We start from the raw sequence: 27,934 nt of genomic DNA, 5'->3' as shown, positions 1-27,934 counted from the left end.
GAGCCACATGGAAGGCATCCAGCAGCTCTTGCCACCTTGCTAATGACTTTCAGTCCAGATTAGCTTGTTGTGCCTTTTGGGATTCAAATTCTAGGGCCGTGTTGTCCTGACTACCACTGAAGGCGGAAGAAGACAGGATCCACTTATACTTTCTTTTCATGGAAAGGAGATTTGGCCCAAAAGTTCACCCCTGGTCACTGCTAAAATTTCATTTGAATTCTCATGACAGGAATTCACATTAAAGACATCCTCTGCATAAAACTTTCAGGAGATAGAAGTCAGTTTAATCGATACACCAAAGAGACCAAGAATACATTGTGCATGGAGAATTAAGTTCCTTTTTGTTTGTGAAGTGTAATTTCCTAAACCCTATGACTGAGGGATTTTGCAAAGGGATAGCCTGCATGGTCCTATTGTTGGTTTTACCTGACTCAGAAATTGTTCAATCCCACAATTCTTACCACTTTGCATTTGTGGATACTAGACTTTCTAATATATGTGCTAAAATAATTCCCAATCCACTATGCTAGAAGACTACTTAGATTAACCACTATAACATGAAGGAGGGCAGGAGGGCTGTTTTTTTAAATTTTTGGTTGAAAACACTCTTTGGGGAATCGATTGGATTTAATGTATAATGATGAATTAAACCTACAAAAATAAGCTTTAAAACAGAGATAAAATTAAGTCAACAAACATTCATCTGTTGTGTAGTGTTCTGTAAATAGTGTCTTTAGGAGATCGTAACAGACAAAAAAAGCCTTTCCTAGCAACACCCTTATATTTTCATGGTGCAAATATTGATAATTTGAAGACCCTCAGTGGAATCCAGATTTAGTTATTGTTTTTATGCTGTAACAAAAGTAGCAGCAGGAGGTGAAATCAATGCCCTTGGAGGGTAGGGTCACAAAAAAGAATTTATTGCCACTTTTTTTGTTCTGGAACAGTTTGCAATCATAAATTCTTCATAAACAGAATACTTCAGAGAATGGTCCGTCTTCATAAATATACGACAGAGGACATCAATTTCATTTAATTCACAATTTGTGTCAGCACAGCAGATGCCAATGCCTGCCTTGATAGGGTTGTTTAATATGCAATTGAGACAGAGTAATATGCAGCACAGGGGACAAAATTTCACAGATTAAACTGTACGCACCACTGACATTTCATTCTAATGTATTTCCATTCCACACTGTTCACCTTAGATGAAAGTAATATTAAAAATCATATTCCTCTTTTTTACTATTGTTAGAAGTTAAAATCCTTTAATTTTTTTCATGTCAATTAAAATGTAATCATGCCAATTAAAACAGTATGCCTGTTAGTGTGGCATAGGTTTTGTTATAATCTTGCCCTTACCCCCTCCCTCAAAATCATTATAAAGCTCTGCATATTGTATTTCAAAGATGTATTTATCCAAATAGAAACCATGTTTAAGGTATCTGACTCATAAAGCACAACTAAATAATCTGTTTCTTTTTTTAAATACAATGTTGAATTAAAAGTTTTTACTGAGGAAGCAACAGACATGACATATTTAAAAACACTGTTTAAAAATATTAGTTATTTATCAAATTAGTGTTACATATATCAATATTTAGTGTGCACAGATAATTAGGTCTATCAATTAAGCATATAACATTTCTGTTCTTATCTATTTAATAAACAACCTTTTAAAATATCATACACTTACTATACTTCTCCTGTATTAGATCAATGAATTCTCCAGAATTTAGTAGGTTCTGGTTTAAACTGCAATATTATAAAGTCAGTTCCATTAGTTTCTATTAAAAAGTAATGTTACAATAAGAGTGAAAACTTAAAATTTTAAGTTTGTTGCACAACTGTAGAGTATAGTGAATTTAGAGGAGAAAGCAAGGGCTTAAAATTGCAGCTTCTTAATCACCTAGATTAAATATGGCATAAACTGAATACTGGCATTCCTCCAAGTCAGCAGGTATGGGGAAAGGTTTTCATTCAACATATTTTTGTAGGATTATTTCTTTTTTAAAAAATTTAAGAGGCAGAAGAAGGAAGGCATGCAAAATTTTGCCCCATAACTGACATCACCCATACTAAACTGTTATAATTAATCATTTAGGTAATTGACAAATTTAGCTTACCCTTGATTTGAAGTGAAGGCAATTTAGGAGAGAAATTGATGAAAAAATAGAGTTTAACCTCTCTCTCTCAGCTGTCTTCCAACAAAAGGACAGTACTGTCTCCTGCATGGTGCCATCCTGGTCTCTGGGTAACAGAATCTCTATATTGCCTTTTTTGCCAGATTCTTGCATCTCAGGCTTTGGCTGAGACCCAGCCCATCATTGGGTGAAATGAATTACATGAAACTTTTTTTTTTTTTTTGGCTTTTGTTAAAAGTGAGCTGGAAATTGAGGCACAAAACAGAGGCTGATTTAATTCTGCAATTCAGATTTGGGTCAAATTTGCATCTCTGTTTTAGCGGCTTTAGTGTGACTTGAAAGCTGTAGTGACAACTCCACTTTTCATCTTAAGGGTACAGTAAATAGTTAAACAGAGGATGTCTCTAACATGTACCTTCAGAATAAATTCTATTAACATTCATTCAAGCATGACAGTCAGTGTATATCAGATATACTGTATTACAGTTACTTGGTGCATACCCATAATACATGGCATATTTTACTTACTTTTTTATGTATTAAAGAACCAAAATTATTAAAATATGAAAGACAAACTCAGAATAAAAAAAAAAAAACAGAAAAGGAAAAAGCAGTATCCTTCTCCCATAATAGCATAAACAGCTTGTTTGAAATGTAGGTAGTGAATTGAAAGAGGGAGATATTTGTTTCTCAAATTAGAAATCAGACGGATAGAGTACTTCACTACACAAAAAATGTATACATAACCTACAAACAGTAATAAAAATGCAAATACCCCAAGCAGTTCCCATTTTTCATTAATTGAATCCACTTTTTCAAGGAGATCATTTGGTAGTGAAACGCCACCTTTCTTCAAAGCTTCAACCTTACTAAGCAGCTCCTTCTTTTTCAGGTGCCTGATGGACATTTCCACACTGTATCGCTAAAAAAGAGAAGAGAGAAAGAGATACTATTAGGGAGAGAAGTTTCCTTAGCAAATCTTTGAACAAAGAGTTTGTGGTGCTTGTGGGTGTTAAAAGATTTTGTTTCCAATAAATTGAGGGAGAGGATAAGAAAAACCAAAGTGTCTTGAGTAGTTGAGGAATATTGCTGAAAACAGTTAAACACTACTTATGTGTATATATCTCACACACAAATATCTGAGATACTCCACTTAGTTGACTAAGACTTAAGCTTTTTTAAACTAAAGTTTACCAAAACATTTGGTCTTTGATTTAAAATATTCCAGATAGGAAAATATCTGGTCCAGGAGGGTTTAATATTACAGTTAATTCTGGTAGTTAAACATTGGGCTCCAGAGTGCTGCCCTATTCCTCATCCCTGCCCCTCCCCCCAAAGAGCCAGCCTCAGAATATTACAATTACAATTATCCATAAAGATTATCTGACATCCTCCTTATCCTGGAAGGCCACTAAATTCCAGTTAACATTTTGCTTTCATTTTTATTTTACTTTAAAACTCTGTGTGGGCTTACAGAAGAGGTACATTTAAAGAGGAGAAAGAAAACACATGCTTTGAAAATAGTTATAATGGTTATACTTCCTTATTTGGGGGCTGTAAAATGTCCCCAAACATCATAATTGATTACAGAGTCCTCTCCCCAATATACATTGTATTCTGACAAATTGCCAAGTGAGTCTCTCCTAAAAGATATTTTGCTAGAAATAACGTAAGTGCCATTTAACATGACAGTTACTATACTATGGTGATTCTCTTCAAATATGTCTAGTTAATTTCATAGTTAAAAAGTCCTATATTATGAACAGCTATAAATTACTGTATGTGCATTTTGAAAATGTACATATAAAAACACCTCTGAGTGAAAACTAAATCTTTTACATTTTAGCACATTTCCAAAATATAATGGCAATTCCCAAAACGTCTTTCCTTTAGGCACATTGGTAGCATTGCTCCTTTGCCCTAAATGAGCTAAAAGATAAGCACCCTTCCTGGATCAAATAAGAAAAGCTTTCGTCCGGGCAAAGTAGCAAATCAGCAAGTTCAAAACATGCCCAAGCACTTGGGTGATTTTATTCACCTTAAAAACATGGTATTATATAAAATCCCAACCAAAATACATCCAAAAGCAGCTGAAAGGAAAACAAGGTGTAAAATCGCTGTTTCGGTTAATAGATCTTCAGCATTGTGTGCATATGTTTGCATACTTTTAGCTTCATATTTTAATCTTTCATTTACACTAAACATGCACATCATTTGTATTATGTAAACTTCTCCAAATGTTAGTCATTTGTGGATCACAGAACAAAATGTTTTAAATGAGGTGATTTAAAGCATTTCATATTATTAATGAATGTTGATCAGGATGTCAGAGTATCCAAAATTACATGAATATGCATAATGAAAAAAAATCAAAGGCTGCTTTAGAGCTCCTTCAGAATTTGGCTTGGGAAATCTGAATGTGTTTTTTAATGGCGGGCAATTACCAGGACCACATTACTCCAACATAGAGAGCAGACTGTCCACTAGAGGTTTCTGGACTCAATGCTCAACAAGTATTCTAGAAACCTAGATAGCATTTTTTTGTCAGAGGGATGATTGGAGGAGAGAGCAATCTGCATTATAGAATAAGATTTTCATCTAAAGATGATGTAGCTGATAAAGATTTACATAATTAATTCTGTAAGACTTGGACATAATATCAGAGGAACCAGTATTTCAGGCAGGCAGAGTAATCCCGTTTAAATCCTTTACTTATGCCACATGAATTAGTCCACAGAGGGAGTCCTCTGGCTATGCCACTTCGGAGTGGCCTCCACAAATTATTACTTGTATTTGGACAAGTTCATCCCTCCTCCTTTATCCACCTATGAATGGCTCCTACACAGAAGATCAGTCAAGAAAGAGAACAGTTTAGATGTGTCTCATAGAAATGATAGTCTTGCAATAATAAAAATATAAAAAGCAATTAATTTAATTTTAGATGAATAAAATAATTTTTTCTGTGAAATGTGGTGCAAATAGTCACTTCAACAGCTATTATAAAAGGTTATTACATTAAAAAAGCTTGTCTTTATGTATGCTCTCTGTCTTTGTCACCACGTAACCTACTGTATAAACAGCTTGATGAAAGATGTGATTGATGGACAATGCCTTCAACTATAAAAGCTAAGAGAATCCAGTTAATTGTTAGATGTATTGGTATGTGAATGAAAGGTACTAGAATGTCATGTAATTTAAGGTGAAAATATTTATTTTAATTTTTGAAGCACTCTTAAGGTTGCATCTGATATGATTTAGGGCCTAAAGCTGTATGTGTAATAATACGATGAGGGCTATATTTTTTGTTGATGCTAGTATGTTCTTGCTCTTCTCTCTGCAACATCTTTTCAGAAGCATTGAGGGGGAGAATCAAATGCCAGCTCTATCAGTTCTCGACCATCCTATCAAGGAGGGCTACTTTATCCTGTGGTGAGAAGATAATTTAATCTTTGTATTCATTTCATCCACAGCAGTAAGTGAGCAAAGGCCGCCCCATTGTGTCCTGTATTCTGGGAATGTTATGATCTAGACCACTCTTCAATAGCCAAAAATGAGATTATCAAAGTTAAAGTCAGATGGCTTTTCTTGAGTGCTAAGGTAAATAAGCATCCAGTATTTAATTTCCCCACAGCACCTGCTGTGGGCCTCTGTCTAGTCAAAAATAAAATATACTCTATTGAAAGGGCATATTTACATTATTAAGTGTATTTGCTTGGCCAATTCAATTTTGACTAATGAAGCCTCCTACTAACTATGTGAATTATCTAAATTAAAGACACAGGCCATTCCTATTCTACATATATATACATATACATACATCTGTATGTATAAAGAATACTTTAAAAACAGAGTTAAAATTAACCATAAACACTAGTTCACTGTTTTAACTAAGAGTTGAAGAAGTTTTTAGACAATTCTTATTCAGTGCTTTCTTTTTAAAAGCGTAAGTGTTAAAATCGAATTATAAAAACAAAGCCAGCAAAAATAAGGATTTTGGAAATAAGTATACTTAGAAATGCCTGAAGACTTGATTGAGATAACTTTTTTGACAGTTATGCTAAAGGCTTTTTCTCTCCCTAAAACCTTTTTTTTGTTGTTGTTAAAAATCACACCGAAAATTCTGCCCAAATGGAGACTGGAACAATGCCTTGAAACAGTGTTAATTGTCACCATGGAAACCAGAAGAATAAGCCATTTTGAAACTGGTATAGAAGGCACACATTGAGCAACTCAAGCATTTTTCTGCCTCCCTCAATGTTAAAGAACAAGATGCCTTGTCACTGAGAGGTCAGAGAAAGAAAGCATCATGAAAGGGTTGTAGATGCTCACTGTCTAGTAAATAAAAAAATAAAAAATAAACTATGTACAGCTAATGCCGTAAGACTCTACCCAGTGAATCTTTTTGAAATAGAAAGATCATCAAAAGATGGCCAGGATTGGGGGATGGATTCCACCTAAGCAAAACTTCAGGGCTATATTATGTGAACCTTGCCCCCAAAGCTCCCTGGGAATTCTGCTGTTGTAATAAAACTTCAGAAGAGGAAAGAAAAAAGGCAGCATGATGGAATTCAAAATAATGCTCTAAAAGCACACAGAGAGATTAAGACATCCATTGTAAGACTTTTGTATGGTGCTTCTGTTGGTTATGCTGAAAAGAGACCAGACATTGCTGAACGGAGAGTGAAGCTTTGGCTACGGAAAACACAAGAATTAAACCAACGAATTTTCTCGATTATTAGAATAGGGCTGTTGGACTCTGCATCATCAGGGTTTGAGTCTTCACATCTTGCACCACATTACTTTTAACTGGGCTTCAGGTGACTTTGTATTAGGAAGAGTTAAAAGATCCAGTTCTTAGAATGTCACGTTTGAATTTTTTCCTGGTACTAAGTAACACCACAAACACCTGTATATCTGACAAACTCCATCTTCCCCCATACACATGACAGACAGACAGATAGACAGACAGATAGATGATAGATAGGTAAAGACAGTAGATAGGTAGATAAATATATAGATAGAAAAATTACACTGAGAAAATAAAATCTAACCTAGTCTATCATCAAGAGAAAACACATGCTAGGAAAACATCAAAACACCAAACCACTGGCAAAATTATTTGTGAAACCAGGCATTTTTGCACAAAAGTGCAGCGACGTGTCTGTCCATGACTCTCTCATTGTGTTTTCTGGCTAGTGTTTGCCCTCCTCATGCGAGGCTGCATGGTGGCCCCTCAGCAAGTCCATGCCTAATGCCATTCAGTGGTGAACAAAGAGTCTTTTTATACAAAAGTCCAGGGTCCACAGCTCAGCTGTACATGCCGAGTGCAGGAATCTGATAGAGGCCAGTCTCGCCTTCACAGCAGCTCTTGTGCTGTCCCCTTTTTCAGAATACCGCTGTCCAGCATCTCACAACACATGTGATAAACATAGAGCCAATATCACCAACACTTTGGGAAGATGGTCAAGATTGCAGAAGAGGGCTCATGCCCAAGACAAATAATAGTCGTTATTTCTTGCAAACTCCTTGTATTTTACCATTAGCAATTTATGGCGAATAATTGCACAGAGAAATTATAAAGACTCCTACAATTGTCCTTGTAAATTAATAATAGGCTTTCTTGATTGGGATAAATTTGCTGCTGAGCCTTTGGAAAAATTAAAAAGTGCAATGTCATTTAAAATTGCCAGAACTCGCACAGCAAATTACATCTGAGGTTAAGAATTGAGTTTTCCCCCCTCTTTCAGCTTATTCTATTTGCATGATCTGGAAATCACATTACATTGGCCATGTATTCTTAATTGGACATAGATTGCATTATCTTTAATATAAATCAAACTACAAATATTAAAATGAATTGCAAATTCCCTAATAGAAGATCATAAAACAATCTTTTTTAAAGTATCTCCCATTAATAATTTAATTCCAATTATATCACTCAGAAAACTTAAGTAGAAAACCTGGCAACTTATTTCTCCAATCATTTCTTCTACATAACAAATACCTAAGCCTTTATTAATAAATATAGCCAGAGCAGAATTCATTGTTATAGAACAAAAACAAAGCCACCAATAACTAAAAACTTTCATGTCAATTTCAGGCATAAGAACACCAACTCTGCTTGTCTCGCCCCTTCCCTATCCATGTCAAAGAAAAGTCTCCTATAGAAAAGACTCACTAAGTTTAAGAACTATTGTGATCATACTCTCTAAAATTATAAAATCGATCACTTTTATGCTACTTATTTTAAAAGGGATTCTCTAATCCCTTATATTTTTCTATAAATTTGATATCTTTCTGAAGCCTTTGCATGGCCTTTAATGAGTTTATATTAAATATTTAATACTGTTTAGGGCATATCCACTACTACCAAAAACAGTTATATTCCCAGCAGTCCCACTGTTTCAGGCAGAGGACTTGATTGATCCTCCTAGCCTGAATTGAGTAGAATGAAAAGAAGCAGTTGGAAAATAGCTGCAATCATTTAATGCAGATGACCTCTGACAGCCTCGCAGCTCTTCTATCTGAACAGAAATTTGCATGGGGTCTCTGTGCAGAGGAACAATGTAACCTAAATGGTAGACAATCTTTATTCTAATGAAGTGGGTGTCAAGGTCAATGTAAAACTGCAATGATAAATGGTGCACCACTAGGCAAGAGAAGTTGCATAGGCATTGTAGTGCTTTCACATTAATTGAAGACTGAAATGCACTGCGTGAAAAGCACAAGCCTCTCTTTTCACCATAATGTGTTAATGCGTCAATGCTGAAATGATTTCTTCAAGATGTTTTCCTGTTGACATGTATCTTATTGCAAAAATAACACAAATATGGAATTACAGCAAAAATGTACATTTTTAGAATTTAGCTTTTTCCTGGAACAAAATGACAAAAATTTAAATAAAATGTTCTCAAACAACCAATGTCCTGACACCTAATGTAATTCCTTTGATCTCCTTTTCTTTTCTTTTTCTATTTAGACCTGCTTTTAATTAGTTTCAAGCAAGCAACCTTTTATAGAACCCTTCACTGGGTATTTTTATACTGTGCTAACTGTAAAAGAGGGCCGGGAGAGGAGAATCACTCAAATATGATTTTTCCCTTCACTTGTGTAAGTTTTCTGCTGAAGTCTGCAGTTAAAATCTTCAGGTGTTGCTTGTCCTGAATGAAAATGTAATGAAAAGCCTATGGTTTGTAAATGAAAATAACTATTTTTTAGTGTGAGAAATAGAAAACTATAATCTGATCGTCTGACATTGCCAAAATGACTGCACAGCAATGATTACACTACTTCTTCAGTAGACCTAGCAATTTTATGGCAGTCAATATTTTTTATCCTATAAAAATAAGGACAGTGAGCTGCTTTTAAAAATCCTGATCTACTTAAGTCTGTAAAGGGGACATTGTTTGCTAATATACTCATTAGCAGCCAAGCATTTTAACTTCATCAATTAAACAGGAAATGGAGTTGCACCATTAGTTTCACAATTCGCTAAAATACTGATAAGAGCATATTACTAACCATTTGGGAAATATTTTCAGGTCCAACTCATAATGTGTTATAAAATGGATGCATCTTCATGGCTGATATTTTTTCATGATTCTGGTAGACTACTCTGTGGGATAACCACCTTTCCAACACTAAGCTTCCTGCTACAAATAGATTTTAATAATGCGATTGCAGTTATACTAGTTCAGGAGCAATCTGTAGGTCTGTAATCTTGGTGTCTAGAAGTCTATTAGTATAAAGTACCATAAAATAAATAATGTTGCTAGTTTGCAACTCTGGTACAAAAACAGTCTCAAATAGAAATCAACATTCCTGAAATGGTAATTCTGAGAAAAAAAATCTCAACATGAAGGAGGATAGTGGAAAAGAAAAAAAAATTTTACTGATGAAACTGTTTAAAAAACTGTACAGCTTCATCTGTGTGTGATTTGTCAGGTCTGAAGCTTTGACGTGCCCAAGGGGCAGACCCCAGCGGGGAGTAGGCTGCCGAGCTAAATAGCTGTGAAAGAAGTCTTAATGTAGGATGGAATTCAAACTAACCTTGACATGACCTCGGGAAAAATATGCAAAAAGTAAAATGAATGCACTCTGCAAGATACATCCTAATTTTGTGGTGGAGCTGGTTAGTTTTACAAACATAACTGAGACCTTAAAAGAAAAATGGAAAGCTAGTAAAAGGGGAAAACTTTGGAATTCAGGCAAAAAAACGTAAGCAGGAATGATGTGTTACTGTGAAGGCATGTGAACCATTTGGAAACAATCCAAATAAAAACCCACACCGAACAATATTGTTGTCAGCCTGTCTATTCAGGAAAATTGTTTTTTTTAGGTTGAATATAAATGACACAAAGCCAAGATTACATCATTGCCTTACAAAGTCTGTTGTGGCTTTTAGCTGAACAAGCCCCATGGATCTATTGGTTTAGGACAGTAATTCAGTAAGGAGGTTTTAATGTGTTATTTTTTCCTCCAGTGTCAATAATACATAGAGGAATTTAAGGAAGAAATATCATGGGTGCTCTCTAGTCTGTTTCTTGCTTTTCATCTGTATTTGATAAGCCAAACTCAAGTCTTAGTTGATGTAATGAGTCCTGATTTCACTTTATTTTAAATTTTGCCTGTTTTGAAGTAATCAGCTTAGGAGCAAAGCATTTGCTCTAGCTCCCCAACCGAAAACTGGCTGACTCACCGGATATATGGAAATTTTAATTGAATGTCAACTTGTATAGAAATTCAATACTATTACCTTCTCAATGCAATGTTGTGGCAATACCAGTTATTTACTCTACTACTAACCAGATTTTAAATATAAGTAAATTGCTAAGAATATAGAACCAAAATCTAATGACTTAAATCTCTATAGCAAGGATGGGAATTCCTGGATCAGGTATATTTTGCTTCCATTAGATTTTTTTTTAATCTATGTTTTTTATTGAGAATGTTTACATACCATACAATTATTCAAAGATCCAAAGTGTTCAATCAATTATGCACAGTACCACCATACAGCTGTGTATCCATCACCACAATTAATTTTTTTTTCAATTTTTAGAACATTTTCATTACTCCAGAAAAGAAATAAAGACAAGGGAACTCAAATCCTCCCATACCCCTAACCACCCCCCCTCCATTATTGATTCATAGTTTTGGTATAGTACATTTGTTACTGTTGATGAAAGAATGTTAAAATACTACTAACTGTATTATGTAGTTTGCAATAGGTATATTTTTTCCCTAGATGCCCCTCTATTATCAACTTCTAACTATAATGTCATACATTTGTTGTAGTTGATGAGAGAGATTTCTAATATTTGTACAGTTAATCATGGACATTGTCCACCACAGATTCACTGTTTTATACATTCCCATCTTTTAACCTCCAACTTTCCTTCTGGTGACATATGTGACTCTGAGCTTACCCTTTCTACCACATTCACACATGATTCAACACTGTTAGTTATTCTCACAACATGCTACCATCACCTCTGTCCATTTCCAAACGTTTAAGTTCACCCTCGTTGAACATTCTGCTCAATAAGCAACCGCTCCCCATTCTTTAGCCGCATTCTATATCCTGGTAACTTATATTTCACGTCTATGAGTTCACATATTATAATTAGTTCACATCAGTGAGACCCTGTAATATTTGTCCTTATGTGTCTGTCTTAATTCACTCAATATATTGTCCTCAAAGTTTCTTCATCAACCCATTTTTTTTAAGACGGTTTTGTTCACACACTATACATTCCATCCTAAGTAAACAATCATTGGTTCCCTGTATAGTAACGTATTTATGTATTCAGCACCATTGCCACTATCTATATAAGGACGTCTCCATTTCTTCCACAAAGAAGGAGGAAGAGTCAAAGAAGGTAGAGAGACAAAAGAAAAAGAAAAAAGAGAGAGAAAAAAAAATATGACAGCTAGAAAGCAACAAAAGGAAAAATAGCATTAAAGTAACGTAGAATAAAGAGTCAGACAACATCACCAATGCCAGGAGTCCCATACCCTCCCCCCCATATGCATTTAGCTTTGGTATATTGCCTTTGTTACATTAAAGGAAGCATAATACAATGATTCTGTTAATTATAGTCTCTAGTTTGCATTGATTGTATTTTCCCCCAATCCCACCCTATTTTTAACACCTTGCAATGTTGACATTCATTTGTTCTCCCTCATGTAAAAACATATTTGCACCTTTTATCACAATCATTGAGCACCCTAGGTTTCACTGAGTTTCATAGTCCCAGTCTTTATCCTTCTGCTTTCCTTCTGGTGTCCCACATGCTTCTAACATTCCTCTTTCAACCATACTCACAGTCATCTTTGTTCAGTATACTTACATTGCTGTGCTATTATCTTCCAAAATTGTGTTCCAAACCTCTCACTCCTGTCTTTTCCTTTCCGTCTGTAGTGCTCCCTTTACTGTTTCCTGTAGTGCAGGCATCTTGTTCACAAACTCTGTCATTGTCTCTTTGTCAGAGACTATTTTAAGCTCTCCCTCATATTTGAAGGATAGTTTTGCCAGATATAGGATTCTTGGTTGGTGGTTTTCCTCTTTCAGTTTCTTAAATATATCACACCACTTCCTTCTTGCCTCCATGGTTTCTATTGAGAAATGTGCACACAGTCTTAACAAGCTTCCTTTGTATGTGATGGGTCACTTTTCTCTTGCTGCTTTCAGGATTCTCTCTTTGTCTTTGATGTTTGATAATCTGATTATTAAGTGTCTTGCCATAGGCCTATTCAGATTTATTCTGTTTGGGGTATGCTGAGCTTCCTGGATCTGTAATTTTATGTCTTTCATAAAAGATGGGAAATTTTCATTGGTTAGTTCCTCTGTTATTGCTTATGCCCCTTTTCCCTTCTCCTCTCCCCCTGGGACATCCATGACAGGTACATTTCCATGCTTTGTGTTGTCATTCAGTTCCCTGAGACATTGCTCATATTTTTCCATTCTTCTCCCCATCCACTCTCCTGTCTGTAGGCTTTCAGAAGTCTTGTTCTCCAGTTCCTGGGTGTTTTCTTTTGCCTCTTGAAATCTGCTGTCATATGTCTCCATAGTCTCTTGTGTTGTGCCTTCTATTTCCACAGATTCTGCCAGCTGTTTTTTTGAACTTTCGATTTCTACCTTATGTATGCCCAGTGTTTTCATTATACTCTTCATCTCTTTTGCCATATCTTCCCTAAACTTTTTGAATTGATTTAGCATTAGTTGTTTAAATTCCTGTATCTCAGTTGAAGTGTAAGTTTGTTCCTCTGACTGGGCCATAACTTTGTTTTTCTTAGTGTAGGTTTTAGTTTTCTATTGTTTAGGCATCTGGCCTCCTTGGTCACCCCAATCAGGTTTTCCCAGACCAGAATGGGCTCAGGTCCAGAAGGAGGCAACAGTATCCAGTTTTCCTGAGGGTGTCTTAAAATATTGATACACCCTGTGAGGCCTCAAGCCACTGCCCAGCAGGTGGTACCTGTCAGCCTGTAGCTCCAGACTGGTGTAAGGAGGTGGGGCCCATGGCTGTTTTCCCCTAGGCTCTGGGGTCTGCTTCTGAATGGAAGGTGGGTAGTAGAGCTTGGCACCACTCCTTTCCTCTTAGGGAAGATACATCCCCTGGGGAGATATCATTTGCATTTGAACAGTCTCTCTGACTCTGCTATCTCTACCCTTGTCTGGGTCAGAGTGCTGGGAACTGAAAATGGCTGAGGCTTTCTCCACTGAGCCAAAAATGTGACAGAAAGCCCTCCTTCAGTGCCAGTCCACAGCCACCATCAGTTTCACCTGTTGGCCAGAGACAGTACCTGGTTCTCTGGGCTCCCCCTCCCTCCCAGAGAAGTCGTCACCAAAGCCTCTATCTACTTCTTGGGGATTCATAGCTTGTATTGAGCAGTCCACATTTGTTAATTAAAACCCCAGCTGGAGTTCAGCTGAACTATATTTGCTTGCTCAGAGAGTGCTGCTCTCTATTACAGTGAGGCTTTGCAGTTTGGGCTGCCATGGGGGAGGGGCCTTGGCTTGGATCTGCAGTTTTTACTTACAGATTTTATGCTGCGATCTCGAGCATTCCTCCCAATTCAGATTGGTGTATGATGTGTGGACAGTCATGTTTGTCCCCCCGCAGTTATTCCAGATTATTTACTAGTTATTCCTGGTTGTTTATTAGTTGTTCCAGGGGGACTAAGTAGCTTCCACTCCTCTCTATGCCACCATCCTGCTTCCATTAGATTTTGATAAGCATAAAGTGAGCAGATGGATGCAATCAGAAGCACAGAAGTATAGGGAGTTTGCTGAGAATCTTTTGAACAACCATACATAAAAAATAACTGTGTAATGGATTCTGTTATTTCATATACTGGACAGTATCTTCTTTGCTGCAGTCCTATTCATTATTTTTATTAATGTCATGGATAAATAAAATAAATGTATGACATATTGATCAGGCTGCCAGATTATATTAATCTCACTAAACAATAAAGAATAATAAATATTTGAGCTCAGAGATCCTAAACTCAAGTACTTACAGGCAGAGATATGCTGGTAAACTGGCTCTCCGGGGAAAAAAAGATCCTGGATTTGTACTGTTTGCCAATTTCCCTGGTGTAAATATTCCCACCATGGCAGAGTCCAAGCTACCAATGGTTGTTCCTACTGGCAAAATCTCTCAGAGTCAGCACTAGCCAGTTGTATTGTATCATTACCTGGTAGACAATGTAAAGGAGTTTATTTGGGCAAGAATAAGTCACCTTCTCTATCTCTTTATCTTTCATATTGTACTTATTGCCAGTGTCATGAAGAAAGAGGAAATATTTTTCTAGTAAAAGAAAAACAATGCATTAATGTGATGATTACTAACATTTAAACCCAATGAATGGGGAGACTAGGGAATCCCATGGACAGTGGAAGATGTGAGAGCACCTGCCCTAAGAGGGACAACCACTACTCAGCCCTGCTTACTGTGTCCATGCAGGAATATGGCTTCGATACAGCTTCAGTATGGATAGGTAGATTCTTTAAAAGAAACTAGAAAAATATATTTTTATGTGAAGTCCAATAAATTTTAAATATTGCAGTATATATTTTTAACACTGTACAGGCCAAACTATGTCTCTGAGTTGGATCTGAATCTGCAGATGACTACTTCACAACCTCTATTTTAGATGATAATATTAGACTAAAAAGCAAGCTGGCATAATGGAGCAAACCTAAGAAGGAAAAATAACAAATTTCAAGCCTGACATAAAATTAACGATCATCTTTCTACCCACCCCCTCCAAAAAACCACACAGAGAATGGAGGTGGCTAGGTTTCAGATGTCTTCAGGTTCAATATGAGCCAACAGATAACGGGAAGTAGAACCTAAAAAAGGCAAAGATGATTTGGGATTGGATTGAGACACACATAGGTGTCTCAATCAATTTAATTGTGATTTCCTAGGTCCCAACTTGGATTCCTAGTTCTGGTAGGGTTTCATTTTCCAAAAGGGATCCAGACAATATATTAAATGCCTAAAGGAGAACACCCAAGGAAAGGAGAGTATTCAATACTTCTGCAAGTGTCAAGCTGTTGAAGGAGCTGGAGGTTTTCAGCCAAGGGAAAAATCAGAGTTGGAGGTGGGGGAAGAGAGGGACAATATGTTAGCAAACTATGAGCATTTAGAGGACTTCTACACAGAAAATATGGATTTGTTTCTTCTGATGTCAGAAGTCAGGCCTGAGGCCAATGACTGATGCTTAAGTAGGAGTGTAACATGGGCAATAATGAATTCTCATTCACTGGAGGTGTCCAGGCAGGGACCAGAGGTCTACCAAGTTGGGATATTTTTATGGGATAATGAGGATTGGCTTAAAAGATAGATTCTAAAGTTCATCTCTGTTTTAGAAAAGTTGAGCTCCTTTTTTGGGGCCCACATTCACCAGATCAGCCATATCACATTGCTCTGTAGATCAGATGCACCAAGACTGAAAAATCTCAGCTTGAGAAGGAGCTGTCACTTACTGCAACAAGGATCAGATATAAGATTCTTCTTGCCCAGAGAAACCCAGGAGGGCAAGAACAGAGTAAAGACACAACCACAAACAATGTAAGCTATAAAATCTTACTTAAGATAGGGCAGAGAGAACCAAAAGGAAGGCCAAGGTTAACTGAAAATTTTCAAACAATCTTCCATGCATCCTACTTTAGAGAGGTATTTCATTGAGTTTGAGGTATTGAATGAAACCTTTCAGGTCCTTTCATTTGATAAATGTATATAGGAGAGTGCTACTGTAGAATTTATGAGTCAGGCCCATATTTCACTAAGATCCTCCCTGTAGATGTTTTTTTAATACATGAACTTGAAAACTCTACTCAAAATTTTCCTTCCTTATGGATACAGACCTTCCTCCAACAGATACCTAAGAAAAGCATTTTATAACCCTTGCCGCCAGCAGTGTGGGGATAATGGCATTCTCTTCTCCGTGCTATGAAACTTCATGGTTGCACTGTATTATGTTGAAAATATACACATCTCAATGGGTTTTCTGTGCATTTCAATGCACTTCAGTGATGATGTGGATCATTGCCATAATACATCATGACTGTTCTAATTATGGTTTCATTATGATGCACCATATCAAGGCTGTGGTAATGTCATGTCAGCACATAGTAAGAATAGTTATGCAATTATGTAATAGCTGCTGTTAGAGTATGCAATGTAGGATAGAAAAAAAGACACAAGGAGCAGCAATTAATGTAATGAAACTTTCCCTTAAAAAAGTTTCCAATTTAAAAGTATCATTTCTTTTGTTTTTTCATTCTCCAACCTAAATAAACACCTCTAAACACATCTATTTTTGCATAATTGGGCACTGCTACATAACTTAATGGATTTGTCTGGTTTTTTAATAAAGCAAAATAATAAGAAGAGAAAAGGAAAATCCCTGACTTAAGCAGATCTCCATATGTAACAAAAGAATGAGTTTCGCCTAATATGTGCTACAAGAAATCCTGTAAAAATTTAAGTGGAGTAAATTAAAGTCCTCTGAAAGCTTATGCAAACTTCAAACACAATGTCACATTTTTCTCTTCCTTACTCTCTTGTGTAGACATACATCTTCTTGCTTTACCCCCTAAAACTCAACTGACCAGTCATGTCCTAAATAAACTATGACAATGAAATGAGATGAAGTATTGATATCCGTATTTATTTCCCTAAACTATGATCATAAATACTCACTTACCTTTAATCTAGCTCCCCAAAACTATTCACCTCAAATTATCTACAAAAACCATCCATAAAAACAGAAATCTAGTTATCTGTGTTAAAAATTTGAAGAGTAAATTCTGAAAGGATGAGGCCTATGTCTGTTTTGGTACATCACGTAACACTGACTATTTGAGGCCTTCAAAAAACACTGAGTCAATACACAGTTTTTCAAATTAAGTGATACATGAACTGTTGTTTGTTGTTTTAATATAAAACCACAGGAGAATTTATATATCAAAGTCTACCCCATATCTTTATTGCTGAATTACAGGCCTTCTCGATGCAAGTATTTATAACGGAAATGCTGATGAAGCCTAAACTATGGATGTGTATGGTTGTGCAGCAGCAGCCATTTCAAATACAGATATATTTTTAGCATTAGGAGGCACTGAGTTTGTTTAAATCGGGACTTTTTTTTTTTTTTTTTTTTTTACAATTGCAAGTAATGTTAATAGCACACTGTAAACGTTAAGGCTAAGTACGCAGTGTCAAAATAGATTGAATCTCTCTGAAAATTGGAAATTCAGGCTTTTCAAACGTAATCCAGATGTTTGGCTTTTATTCAGATTTCAAGAAAGAGGGAACTAATATGATATAAAATTCATACATGCATATTTCATTAGTGCCTTTTGTATCGCTGAATTAAACATTCTGAAACGTGCTTTTCCCAAATCACATAGCGTTTTAAACCAAAGCAGTCGCCAAGATATTGTGCACCTCAAAAATAATGCCAAATTAATTTCATAAGCAAGAGACTATATATGTATTATGTTAACTCTGTCGATAATGTTTCTTCAAGGAGAATATATTGCTCCTTCTCTGATAAGAAGAAATCTGAGAAGTAGAACTATGTAGTCACTGTAGTTTATCAAAAAGATGTTGCTGGAGAGCAGAACAACTTCGGAAATCTTTGAGACTGAGCAGCCTAAATGAAGGCTGAAAGTGCTATCCCCTCTTACTGTTGTCAAACACCCCTCCCCACCCCCCACCCCCATCCCCCCATCCCCCCAATCTTTTCAAGTTGAGTGCAAACTGGGATTCACCAGGGACAATGGACTCCAGTGTTGAGAAGCTGTGTCTCTGCTCCAAGAACTTATCATATTAATATAGGTGTTAAGACAGTGCCCATCAGAGAGCTTCTAGGGTTTCTTGCCCCCCAAATATAATGGAAATTCCATCACGCCTTATGTATTCACATCAACACTTTGTAGTGTATCTTCGTAGTGTTTTTAACTTTTAAAGGATTTTCCCATCTATAATCTTAATAGATCCATAATGCCCTGTGGTTTTTCTTGGTGGCTGCAATGTTTCAAGGGTGCTGTGGGTTTAATTGCATCCCCTGAAAACATATGTTTAAGTCCTAGCCCACTGCACCTGTGGAGGTAACCTCCTTTGGAAACAGGGTCTTTGCAGATGTAATCAAGTCAAAATGAGGTCATAATGGATTATGATGGGTCCTAAATTCAATAACTGGCATCCTTAAAAGAAGGCCATGTGAAGACACAGGGACACAGAGACATGCAGGGAGAACATCCTGTGATGATGGAAACAGATTAGGTTGATGCAGCCACAAGCCACAGAACCTCCAGGATTGCTGGCAACCACCTGAAGGTAGGAGGGAGGCATGGAACAGATTGTGCCTCACAGCGTCTAGAGGGGAAAATCATGCTAACATATTGATTTCAGGCCACGTGAGAAGAAATGCCTGCTGTTTTAAGCCACCCAGTTTGTGGCACTTTGTTACAGCAGCCCTACAAAATTAATACAGAGGTATCCCTGGCGCCTACATTTTAAATTAGGACAAATGTGGTTTCAGAATTAGATTATGAGCACCTGCAATGGACTGTATGCGGTCAGGGGCAGTGGGTTGTTCACCCTTTATCTGCTGTAACTCTCAGCATTTCAGCTTAGATGTAGAAGGCAGCTGGAAAATATTTATTCATTTGAATTTCTTCCAAAAAGAGAGACCAGGTGGGCCTATATCAGCTGTTGCACTATATACTGGATCTAGATGTCTGGTTAGTACACAGAAATGAGTCTTATTTGCCTTTGAACTTCATCCTCAGTGAAACACTTATTTGGTCAGAGCATACAATGGAGGAATAGTATCTTCAATTTTCAGATAGAAACCATGAACAAAGTTAATTGCTTCCCATAATTAAGAATGGCTAACTCAAGAAATGCGTCTCTACTATGTATCAAAGAAAATAGGGAAGTGACAGCAGTTCTTGAAATATTTAAGGAGTACCTTTTTTGAAGCACTATTTTCTCATAGCCAGAGTATCTGATTAGGATGCAAGAAGCCAGGTCCAAATTTTAGTTCCAATACCAGTCTGCTATCAACTTAAAAACCTTTCTGTTCCAGTCTCCCCTTTTTGTTTCTTCGGAGCACCTATCCATATTTACCAGAGAGAGATTTTAAAAGAATAAATCTTAGAAATTTCAGGCTTCATGCTTTAAGCACCATTGGTTGCTCTAGCCTCAGAAAGCTTGCCTGTCATTTCAATGGATTGTTCTCTTTTTGTTCTTTCACGGCAAGCCCATGGGGAAAGTTAGTAATATCGCTTCTGTCTTACAGATTAAAAATTGATATATAGAAGCTAAGTGACTTGCCCAAGGTCAGTAAGATAGTGATAAAACCCAGAAATAGAATTTTCAGGAGGAATTTCAGCTTAGTTTGTAGGCCATGCTATTGCTCTTGAAAATGCATCTTTAGATCTCAATCCAGAAGTCTGAGGAAATTGGTGGGCCCCGGGAGTATAATGTAACTAAGGTCAAGAATGACATTCAAAGTGACCTTGGAGTGGCCAAAGCACACTTAAGAACCCCACCCTTGTGCCTGCATGGCCAGATTCACTTTGATGAAGGATCATCCCCCAAACCTTCATAGATTTTTATCGTTATTTTTTGTAATTAGAGAAACTGTAGGTTTACAGAAAAGTCATGTAAAACACACGTCTCCATATACCTCCCTATTGTCGACACTATATTAGTACCTTTGTTACAATTAATGAAAGGATATTAACATATTACTGTTAACTATAGTACATAGTTTACATTAGGTGTATTTTTCCCATATTCAATTGTATTATTAACACCTTGTAATAGTGTTGTACATTTGTTGTAATTCATGAAAGAACATTCTTATATTTGTACTATTAACCACTATCCATCATCCACAACAAGGTTCACTGTGTTACACAATCCTATGTTTTATCTTCTAACTTTCCTTCTAGCAATAAAATGACCCAAAACTTCCCCTTCAACCACAGCCACAAACACACTGCATAGATTTTTGATAGCATGAGATTGAGATTTAAAGGGCAAATAGAAGAATTCTCACTGATGGTCATGCCTGCTGCTCAGAAGAATGATGGCTTGCAATTTGAAGATGCTCTAGGATACAGGTGAGAATTTACTGGTGTAAACTAAGACTATACAGAGAAAGCCTCCATTATAATAACTGCTTTTGAATACTTTTTCCAGCTACATAATGGATTCTACCATAAACATTCAAGGAAGTTTATTACAACAGCTGCATAAAAGAGAAACAGTGTGTGTGTGTGTGTGCGTATGCATGTGTGTGTGGCCAATCACAAGACTGACAAAAACAAGGAAGAGGAAGGAGTCAAGATTTGGAGAAGGAGTCAAGATTTGGACAACAACATGAAGAAGGATCAAGAGAAAGTAATAACAAGTAAATAGGTAAAAGTACAAAGGTTTAACTAGATAGGGGAAACAAAGCCTAGTCTAGACAACAAATCATAAAAATTACATAAAAATAAGCAGCACTGCAGAAGAGGACAGAAGTCACAGTGAGAGAAAAAGTATTCTGTGAATGACTTCTCTTAAAATATCATATGGAAAGAATATGATAAATACTTAAAATTTTCACCTAAAGTCTGCAAAAATTCTCTAAGAAGACACTGCAACAAAAAGAGGCTGAAGTACAAGGATGTAGCCATTTAGCACAGCTTACAGCCACGGTGAGGAACAACTTTTCAAGAAGAAACAGGTACTAAAACCTGAGGTTTCCAGGTTTTTCCCTAAGCACCATAGAGAGGAAGCCCCTCCACTGGCATCATCAGCCCCGTGGTCGTTACTTCTGCCTGTGTTCGATAATGGTTTGCCACCTAATCCAAGAATTCACTTCACACTTCTGTGGTCATCTCCTCTGTAAAACAGGAACAGCGATATACTTGCCACTTATCTACCACAGATATATATATTTTTTTAAGTAAATAGATAATATTTGTAAGAAATTTATAAATGTGCCTGCATAAAAGGCACATTTATAAAAAGAAGTCTTTGATTTTTAATACACATGACTTTTGTAAATAGATTTTTGCTCTGTTACCCATTTACAAGTAACACTACAAATTTCCCTTTGGTTTGTACTATCTGCCTTAGAAATAATGTATTGTAACTATTGCCTGTCTACATTAGAGAGTAAAATAAGTCACATCAGAGTGGTGCCATTGGAAAGGTAAACATTCTGTATATTCAGTTTCCCTATTTTAGAAAGTGCATTAACAAAGTGTTACCATTCCCCACCTCCCATCCCTTACTGAAGGAAAGAGAGAACAGCTTGAAATTACCCAGTAATATGACTTCTCAAACCTATACTCAAGTAACCATTTAATCACTAACTTCTATAAACATGGTGACAGAAAAGGACCCATGCCAAACATTTTAGTTTGTAAATTAGTGGTATTCAAGGAGATTGGCAGAAGTAAATTAAAAAAAAAAAAAAAAAAAACAAGCAAAATAAAAGGTAAAAAGTCAAGCAAAAAATAAATGGCTGAAATCAGTCTGCCCATGTTTAAACTTTGTTTGCATAGCTCACTAGCTGTATGCTTCCCTGTGCCTTAGTTGCCTTATCTGGGCATAATACTACTTAATAATTCTTCATAAGGTTGCTGAGAGGATTGAATGAACTAATTAATACATGTAAAGGTTCTAGAACAATTCCTGTTCAGTTCTAAGCACTACAGATGAGTGTTTTTAAAATCCCACCCAAATGTTGCATGTTAAGAAAATATGACCTTTAGTACAATTTTCTCATCTTTTTAGGCCACTAGTTGCTATATTTGTGTATAAAACTTCTCTTCACTGAATGAAACATTGCATCTAGGATTCAATATTCGATAGAATGGAAAAACTTTACTTTCTATTGACTTTCACTGAACACAATGATGAAAGCTATTGTAATTTGCCATTTGTTTCCTATTCTTCCCTGTGTGTCTCCTCAGTTTTGGTAAAGTCCCAGAGTATGCCCAGTTAATTCCCAGATCTGAGGTTTTTTCTCATGTTGTATTCCTCTGCAGTGTGTGCCTCTCTGTTCCACTTATTTATATCCTATCCAGTTCAAATCTTATTTTTACCCTGAAGTCTTTCTAAGAAGATCAGCACTTGTTTTTTGTACCACAAAAATTTACTATCTTTGCTGTTATTTCATTCTTTTTTGATCTTACTTTTTAAAATGAATTGTAAGTTACTAGAGGGTAAATAATTTACCCTTTCCCCCTGTTTTTTTTTTTTTTTGGTTCTCCATCCCATACAGTAAGACATGATTGTCATATAGTCACTAATCCCAGATTGCATCATTCCCTATTCTTTTTTTTTAAGTAAAGATGGAATTATTATATCATTGATTCCATATATATATATATTAGAATGCATGGAATTTTAGAAGCACGTGAGAAAACAGAGAAATAAGGCAGGAAATTTCTGTGTGCTTAGGTACACAAAAAGTGATACAAATTTCATCAACTATTAGTTGGGTTTGATACCAATTAGTGCAGTTTGCAAAATGGAAAAACTTGTAATCAATATTCCCTCAAGCAAATATGGATTGGCCTTTAACCATATTGCTCTCCAGAGAAGCAGACCCAGTAAGGAATTAGGAATTAGAGTGATGCCTGTCCCTGGGTCCCCCAGGGCAGACTTCAACTTCAGACTTGAGCTTGTTCTCTACCAAAACACCCTAGGGACCATTCAGATCCTTTCCTCATAGAGAGCTAAATACCTTAAGCATATTTGCCATGGCATCCAATGTGACAATTCAAATATAAATCAGTGATGTGTGTACCACAATACAAGCAGAAGGTAAGAGCAGGTTGTTCAGATGATATAAGATGTTCCATTTTCACTGGAAATATAAGAGCATATATCTTTTCTCTGCTGTGAAAATATTTGAGGAACACTTAGTAATTCCACCTAAGGAAAAAGGTAAGGAAATGAAAATGTGTGGAAAATAAGTCGTCAATGAGAAAGCTAAACTTCCATGAAAGATTTAGCAAAAGACACTGTAGAGAATTCAATTGAATAGTTATCTACCACTGAATAAAAGTAAATGGAAAGGGTCTAAAAACTATTAATAAAATATGTATTTATGACTACTCCCTGAAATTAACCAAAACTACTGTAGCAATTAGAACTTACATACTTTTCATGATAGTTTTAAAAATATATTTGCCCGTGAGTTTGTTTTGCTAACGTTTGAAATTGAGGTCTTAAAATTTTGATTTTGACAGATTGCTCATAGACAAACTCAAACGATATTCAAAGCAAACTTTGATCTTTTCACCAAAGAGAGAATATGGGATTTGGAATGTTCCAGTCCAACCTCTCACTTTACAGATGAAGAAAATGAGGCCTGAGAGGATGAGTCATTGCCCATAGTGAGTGATGGTCTCCTTCTCGAGGCAGCATTGCATTGTTTCACAACCTTCCTTTCTTAACACTGACCATTAGGGAAGCTTAAAAACAAAATTAAGGAAAATTCAAAAAGGGATCTATAGCACAAAATAGCATTGAGAAACTGGGGCACTGAGTCCAAGGCCATCCATTCCCCTCAAGAGAAATCAGTTTCACGTATGGCCATCTGAGCATCCGTGGCCTGTCTTTGCCCAAATAAGCTTCAAAAGCAATTGACCCTGCTAGTATGAAGGTGGCACTAAGTCAGGGTAATATTATTAGATTGATAAGCCAAGCTTGTTTATTAAAAATACACTTTGGTGTATGTGTGTGTATGTGCATGCATTAAAATTTTTTTTTGTTTTAATTTTACCATTTTAACTGTTCCTAAACTCTTATTTAGAATTCATTTCCTTAAAAGGTCATTGGGAATTTATCTATGTTTCAAGGCCAAATATGAAATGTAGGGTTCATAGAGCAATTTCAGAGCAGCCAAACCACCAAGGAAGTGCTAACAAGAGCACAGTAACAGCCAAAGTTGGAAGAAGTGCACCAGATCCACTTTCTGCTTTCCTTTAGGCTATGCAAGCACAATAGAGTATAGGAGGCCACCTGGTGGTGAAGTCAACCACTTAACCATTTAATGCCACACTGAAAGGCAAGCAGAAGAGGCAAGATAGGGGTTGTAACTAAAGGAAAACTAGAACCTCAGGCAAAAGTATGATCGGCAACATATATGATCTTATTGCAATATAGCAGACAGAAAATTGAGTTGGAAAAATCATTCAGTTCTGTATAACAAATGTGTTTGACAGTCCCAGTCAAAACTACTCAACTTGCCATTTGGCATAAAAACACTCTTAGACAAACAAGCCTGACTGTTCCAATAAAATTTTATTTGTAAAGACAGACTGTGGGCCACATTTGGCCCACAGTTCTTAAGTTTGCCAACCTCTGATTCTATATTATGTAGCAAGCACATACTAATTACCAATCATTGGGCTGAACCTCTCAATATGTATTATCTCAATGAATTCTAACAACTTTTCAAGGTGAGTGTCATTGTCTCTATTTCACAGGTTAGAAAACTGAAGCTTAAAAAGTTGAAGTAATTTGCTGGAAATGTACTAAGCTCCTTCTAACTTAGAAATGCTTTCTTTCTGTAGCCTCAAAACCATTTTTTCTCCATGATTGCTGACATTTGTTCTGACCCTCCCTCTCCCATTTATCCTGAAGAGGCTGCTTTCAGTTTCCCTGGATGGTGACTTTGCTCCTGTTTCTCCACCATACATTCCCTTGAAATGTTGTCTCGTACCATCTCTTTCTCTATCACTTCTTTTCTGTTTAAAAACTTTATGTCACTTTTCATAACAACAGATGTAAGAAAGCATGAAAAAGAGACAAAGCAATGTATTAAAAATAGATAGCCAGATATACAACAATAAGCCAAGGAAACTCATCCTGTGCATGCTCCAAATGGAATGTGAGCCAAAAACACGATGCTCACTGGTACATAAATAACATATGATGCATCCACTGGGAGAAGAAGCACTTCTGTCCCTAAATGGAAAGAGGGTTTTTTGGGGTCTGTTTTTATGTCATTTTCTTTTTTTCTTTTTAAACTATATAAGTATAACCTATAAGTCATACCAACTCAGACAGGCCATATTCCTCTTACAAACCATCCATGAACTATTTTATTAACTGTTAATAAGAGAGAGTTGAAAAACCTGATGGAGAAACCCATGGAGCTTGTTAAAGCCCTTAGAATATATATGGATCTACCAGCAGTCTCTCAACATTCGCATATTTTCTCCTACAAAAGAGGACAGAAGTGCCTTAAGTTAGATGGAATGGAGACAAACTGAAATAAAAGATTTTTAATTTTTGTTTAATTGAAAAGAAAAACTTCAAAAGCTTGAAGTGAAAAAGAAATGTGAATACATAGAAAACAGCAAGAAGAGTTTTAACTACAGATCATGGATTCTCACTGATTTCACAATTAAATCTAACAACACAACAGAGTTACACTAGATGTTAGAAGACTTTCAGGGCAGGGAGAGTTGTCAAACATTTTAACAGAAGGATGTGGAGTTCCTCTGGAAAGATCTTAAATGGAGGACAAATTGTCTCCTATCTGGAATGGATAAAAAACAGTTCTTGAAAAAGTGGGAATGAAACCGAGGTCCTTTCAATGTCACTTGCAGTCCTGAAAGTGAGTAAAATTCTCACTTCCTATGGCATTAAATAACTGTACAAAACCTCCAGGAGATCCACTTTGGAATATTCCAGAGAAAAGGGTCATTAAACAGGTGATTCAGTTCAGACTGTATTTATTGAGTGCCAACTATTACCTAGCCCTGGGGGCATTCTATCACCTCAGGGCACAGGTTTGAGCAGAAGTATGGGAAAGGCGCAGGGAACACAATTATTTGATAGTTAAAACATTTTTTTTTTTAATTTTGTGCTTTCTGGGACTATCTATTTCTTGAACTTGGTGAGCTCAAAAATCCACAAGAGCTGGCTGTCACATAAGATTTCTGGCACTTCTCATTGGTATCCCTGGATTTTTTTGTAAACAGAAAAGGCTTCTGACAGTGTTTCCATATTTTATTTTTTTTCCTAACTCAAACTTGGATGACAGAGTCTTGTGAAACTATCATCAAAACACAGATTATAAAATGCTAGCCAAATTCAAATTCTTTTGCTATATTACCATCTTGTATAAAAAGATTTCAATTAGCTCAACTCTACCGATTCATTTTTTTTAACTTTTTTTTTTATTTTGAGATAAATTCAAAGTTATATGAACAGTTGCAAAAACAATACTAGCCCCATACACAGAATTCCATCATACCCTGACCCCCCTCCCCCGATAGCTCAATCCACCAACTTTAACATGCTGTCACATCGCTATTTCTTTCCTTCCCTATCTATCATCCATCATCTATTGCTGTCTTCTGAACATATGAGAGTTAGCTGCACACATCCTTGAGCATACACTATAATTCACGTATACACTTCCCATGAACAAGAACATTCTTTTATGCAATCCCATTAAGCGCAGCTAAGAAGTACAATAGATTCAACAATGATACAAAGCTTACATTCTATATTTCCTTTTCCTTATGTCTCAACTGTGTCCCTTTGAGCCACCTGTCCTCTATCCTCCAGTCCCATCCAAGTTCATCCTTAGCGTTCAATTGTCATCTAGTTAGACTTTTTTTTTTTTTTCCTCAGTTGTGGAAACATATATACAGCCTAAATCTTCCCATTCCAACCCCTCCCTAGCCTTCCATTAGTGGGATTAATCACATTTAGAATGTTGTAATGCTCTTTCCCACCATCCATTACTAGAAATTTCCCTTCACCTCAAACAGCAACCCTACACTCATTTCTTAACTCCCCATTGCCCCTTCCCCATTTCTCTTAACCCATTCTCTACTTTTCATCTCTATGGTTATATTCTCTGATAATTTCTTTGCGTTTACTGTGGGACTTAAAATTAACCTCTTAAATCCATATCAATCTGGTTTTTCTTTGATACCACCTTCACTTCAATAGGACACATAAACTATGTTCCTATACTCCTTCATTCCCCCACCTTTATATAGTTGTCTAAAATTACATATTTTATATTGAGTTCAAAACCACTGATTTGTCCTTAGAGTTTGTGTATTTTATATCATGTAGGAAGTAACTAGTGGAATTACAGTTAAAAAATTATTGACTTCTACTTGTATTCCATTGTGGTTGGAGTACAATGGAATACATTGGAGAATGTGCTTTGAGTATATTCAATTTTTTTTTAAATTCCTTGAGGCTTTTTTATGTCCCAGCTTA

The 27,934-nt window shown here is 36.3% G+C and overlaps 1 protein-coding gene across 3 annotated transcripts in view; it reads right to left on the bottom strand.

The window, feature by feature from the left end:
- Positions 1-27,934, bottom strand: part of AKAP6 (A-kinase anchoring protein 6) — a 532,325-nt gene that overhangs the window by 70,138 nt on the left and 434,253 nt on the right. For all 3 annotated transcript variants that reach the window (XM_037834775.1, XM_037834777.1, XM_037834776.1), the window contains one exon: positions 2,920-3,066. In XM_037834775.1, coding sequence (XP_037690703.1) covers positions 2,920-3,066 — 147 coding nt within the window. The remainder of the gene's footprint in view (positions 1-2,919; positions 3,067-27,934) is intronic.

This window comes from Choloepus didactylus, chromosome 4, assembly GCF_015220235.1.
Source record: "Choloepus didactylus isolate mChoDid1 chromosome 4, mChoDid1.pri, whole genome shotgun sequence".
NCBI lineage: Eukaryota > Metazoa > Chordata > Mammalia > Pilosa > Megalonychidae > Choloepus > Choloepus didactylus.
Note: the sequence above shows the minus strand (reverse complement) of the source record. Positions and strands in the feature narration are given on the sequence as shown.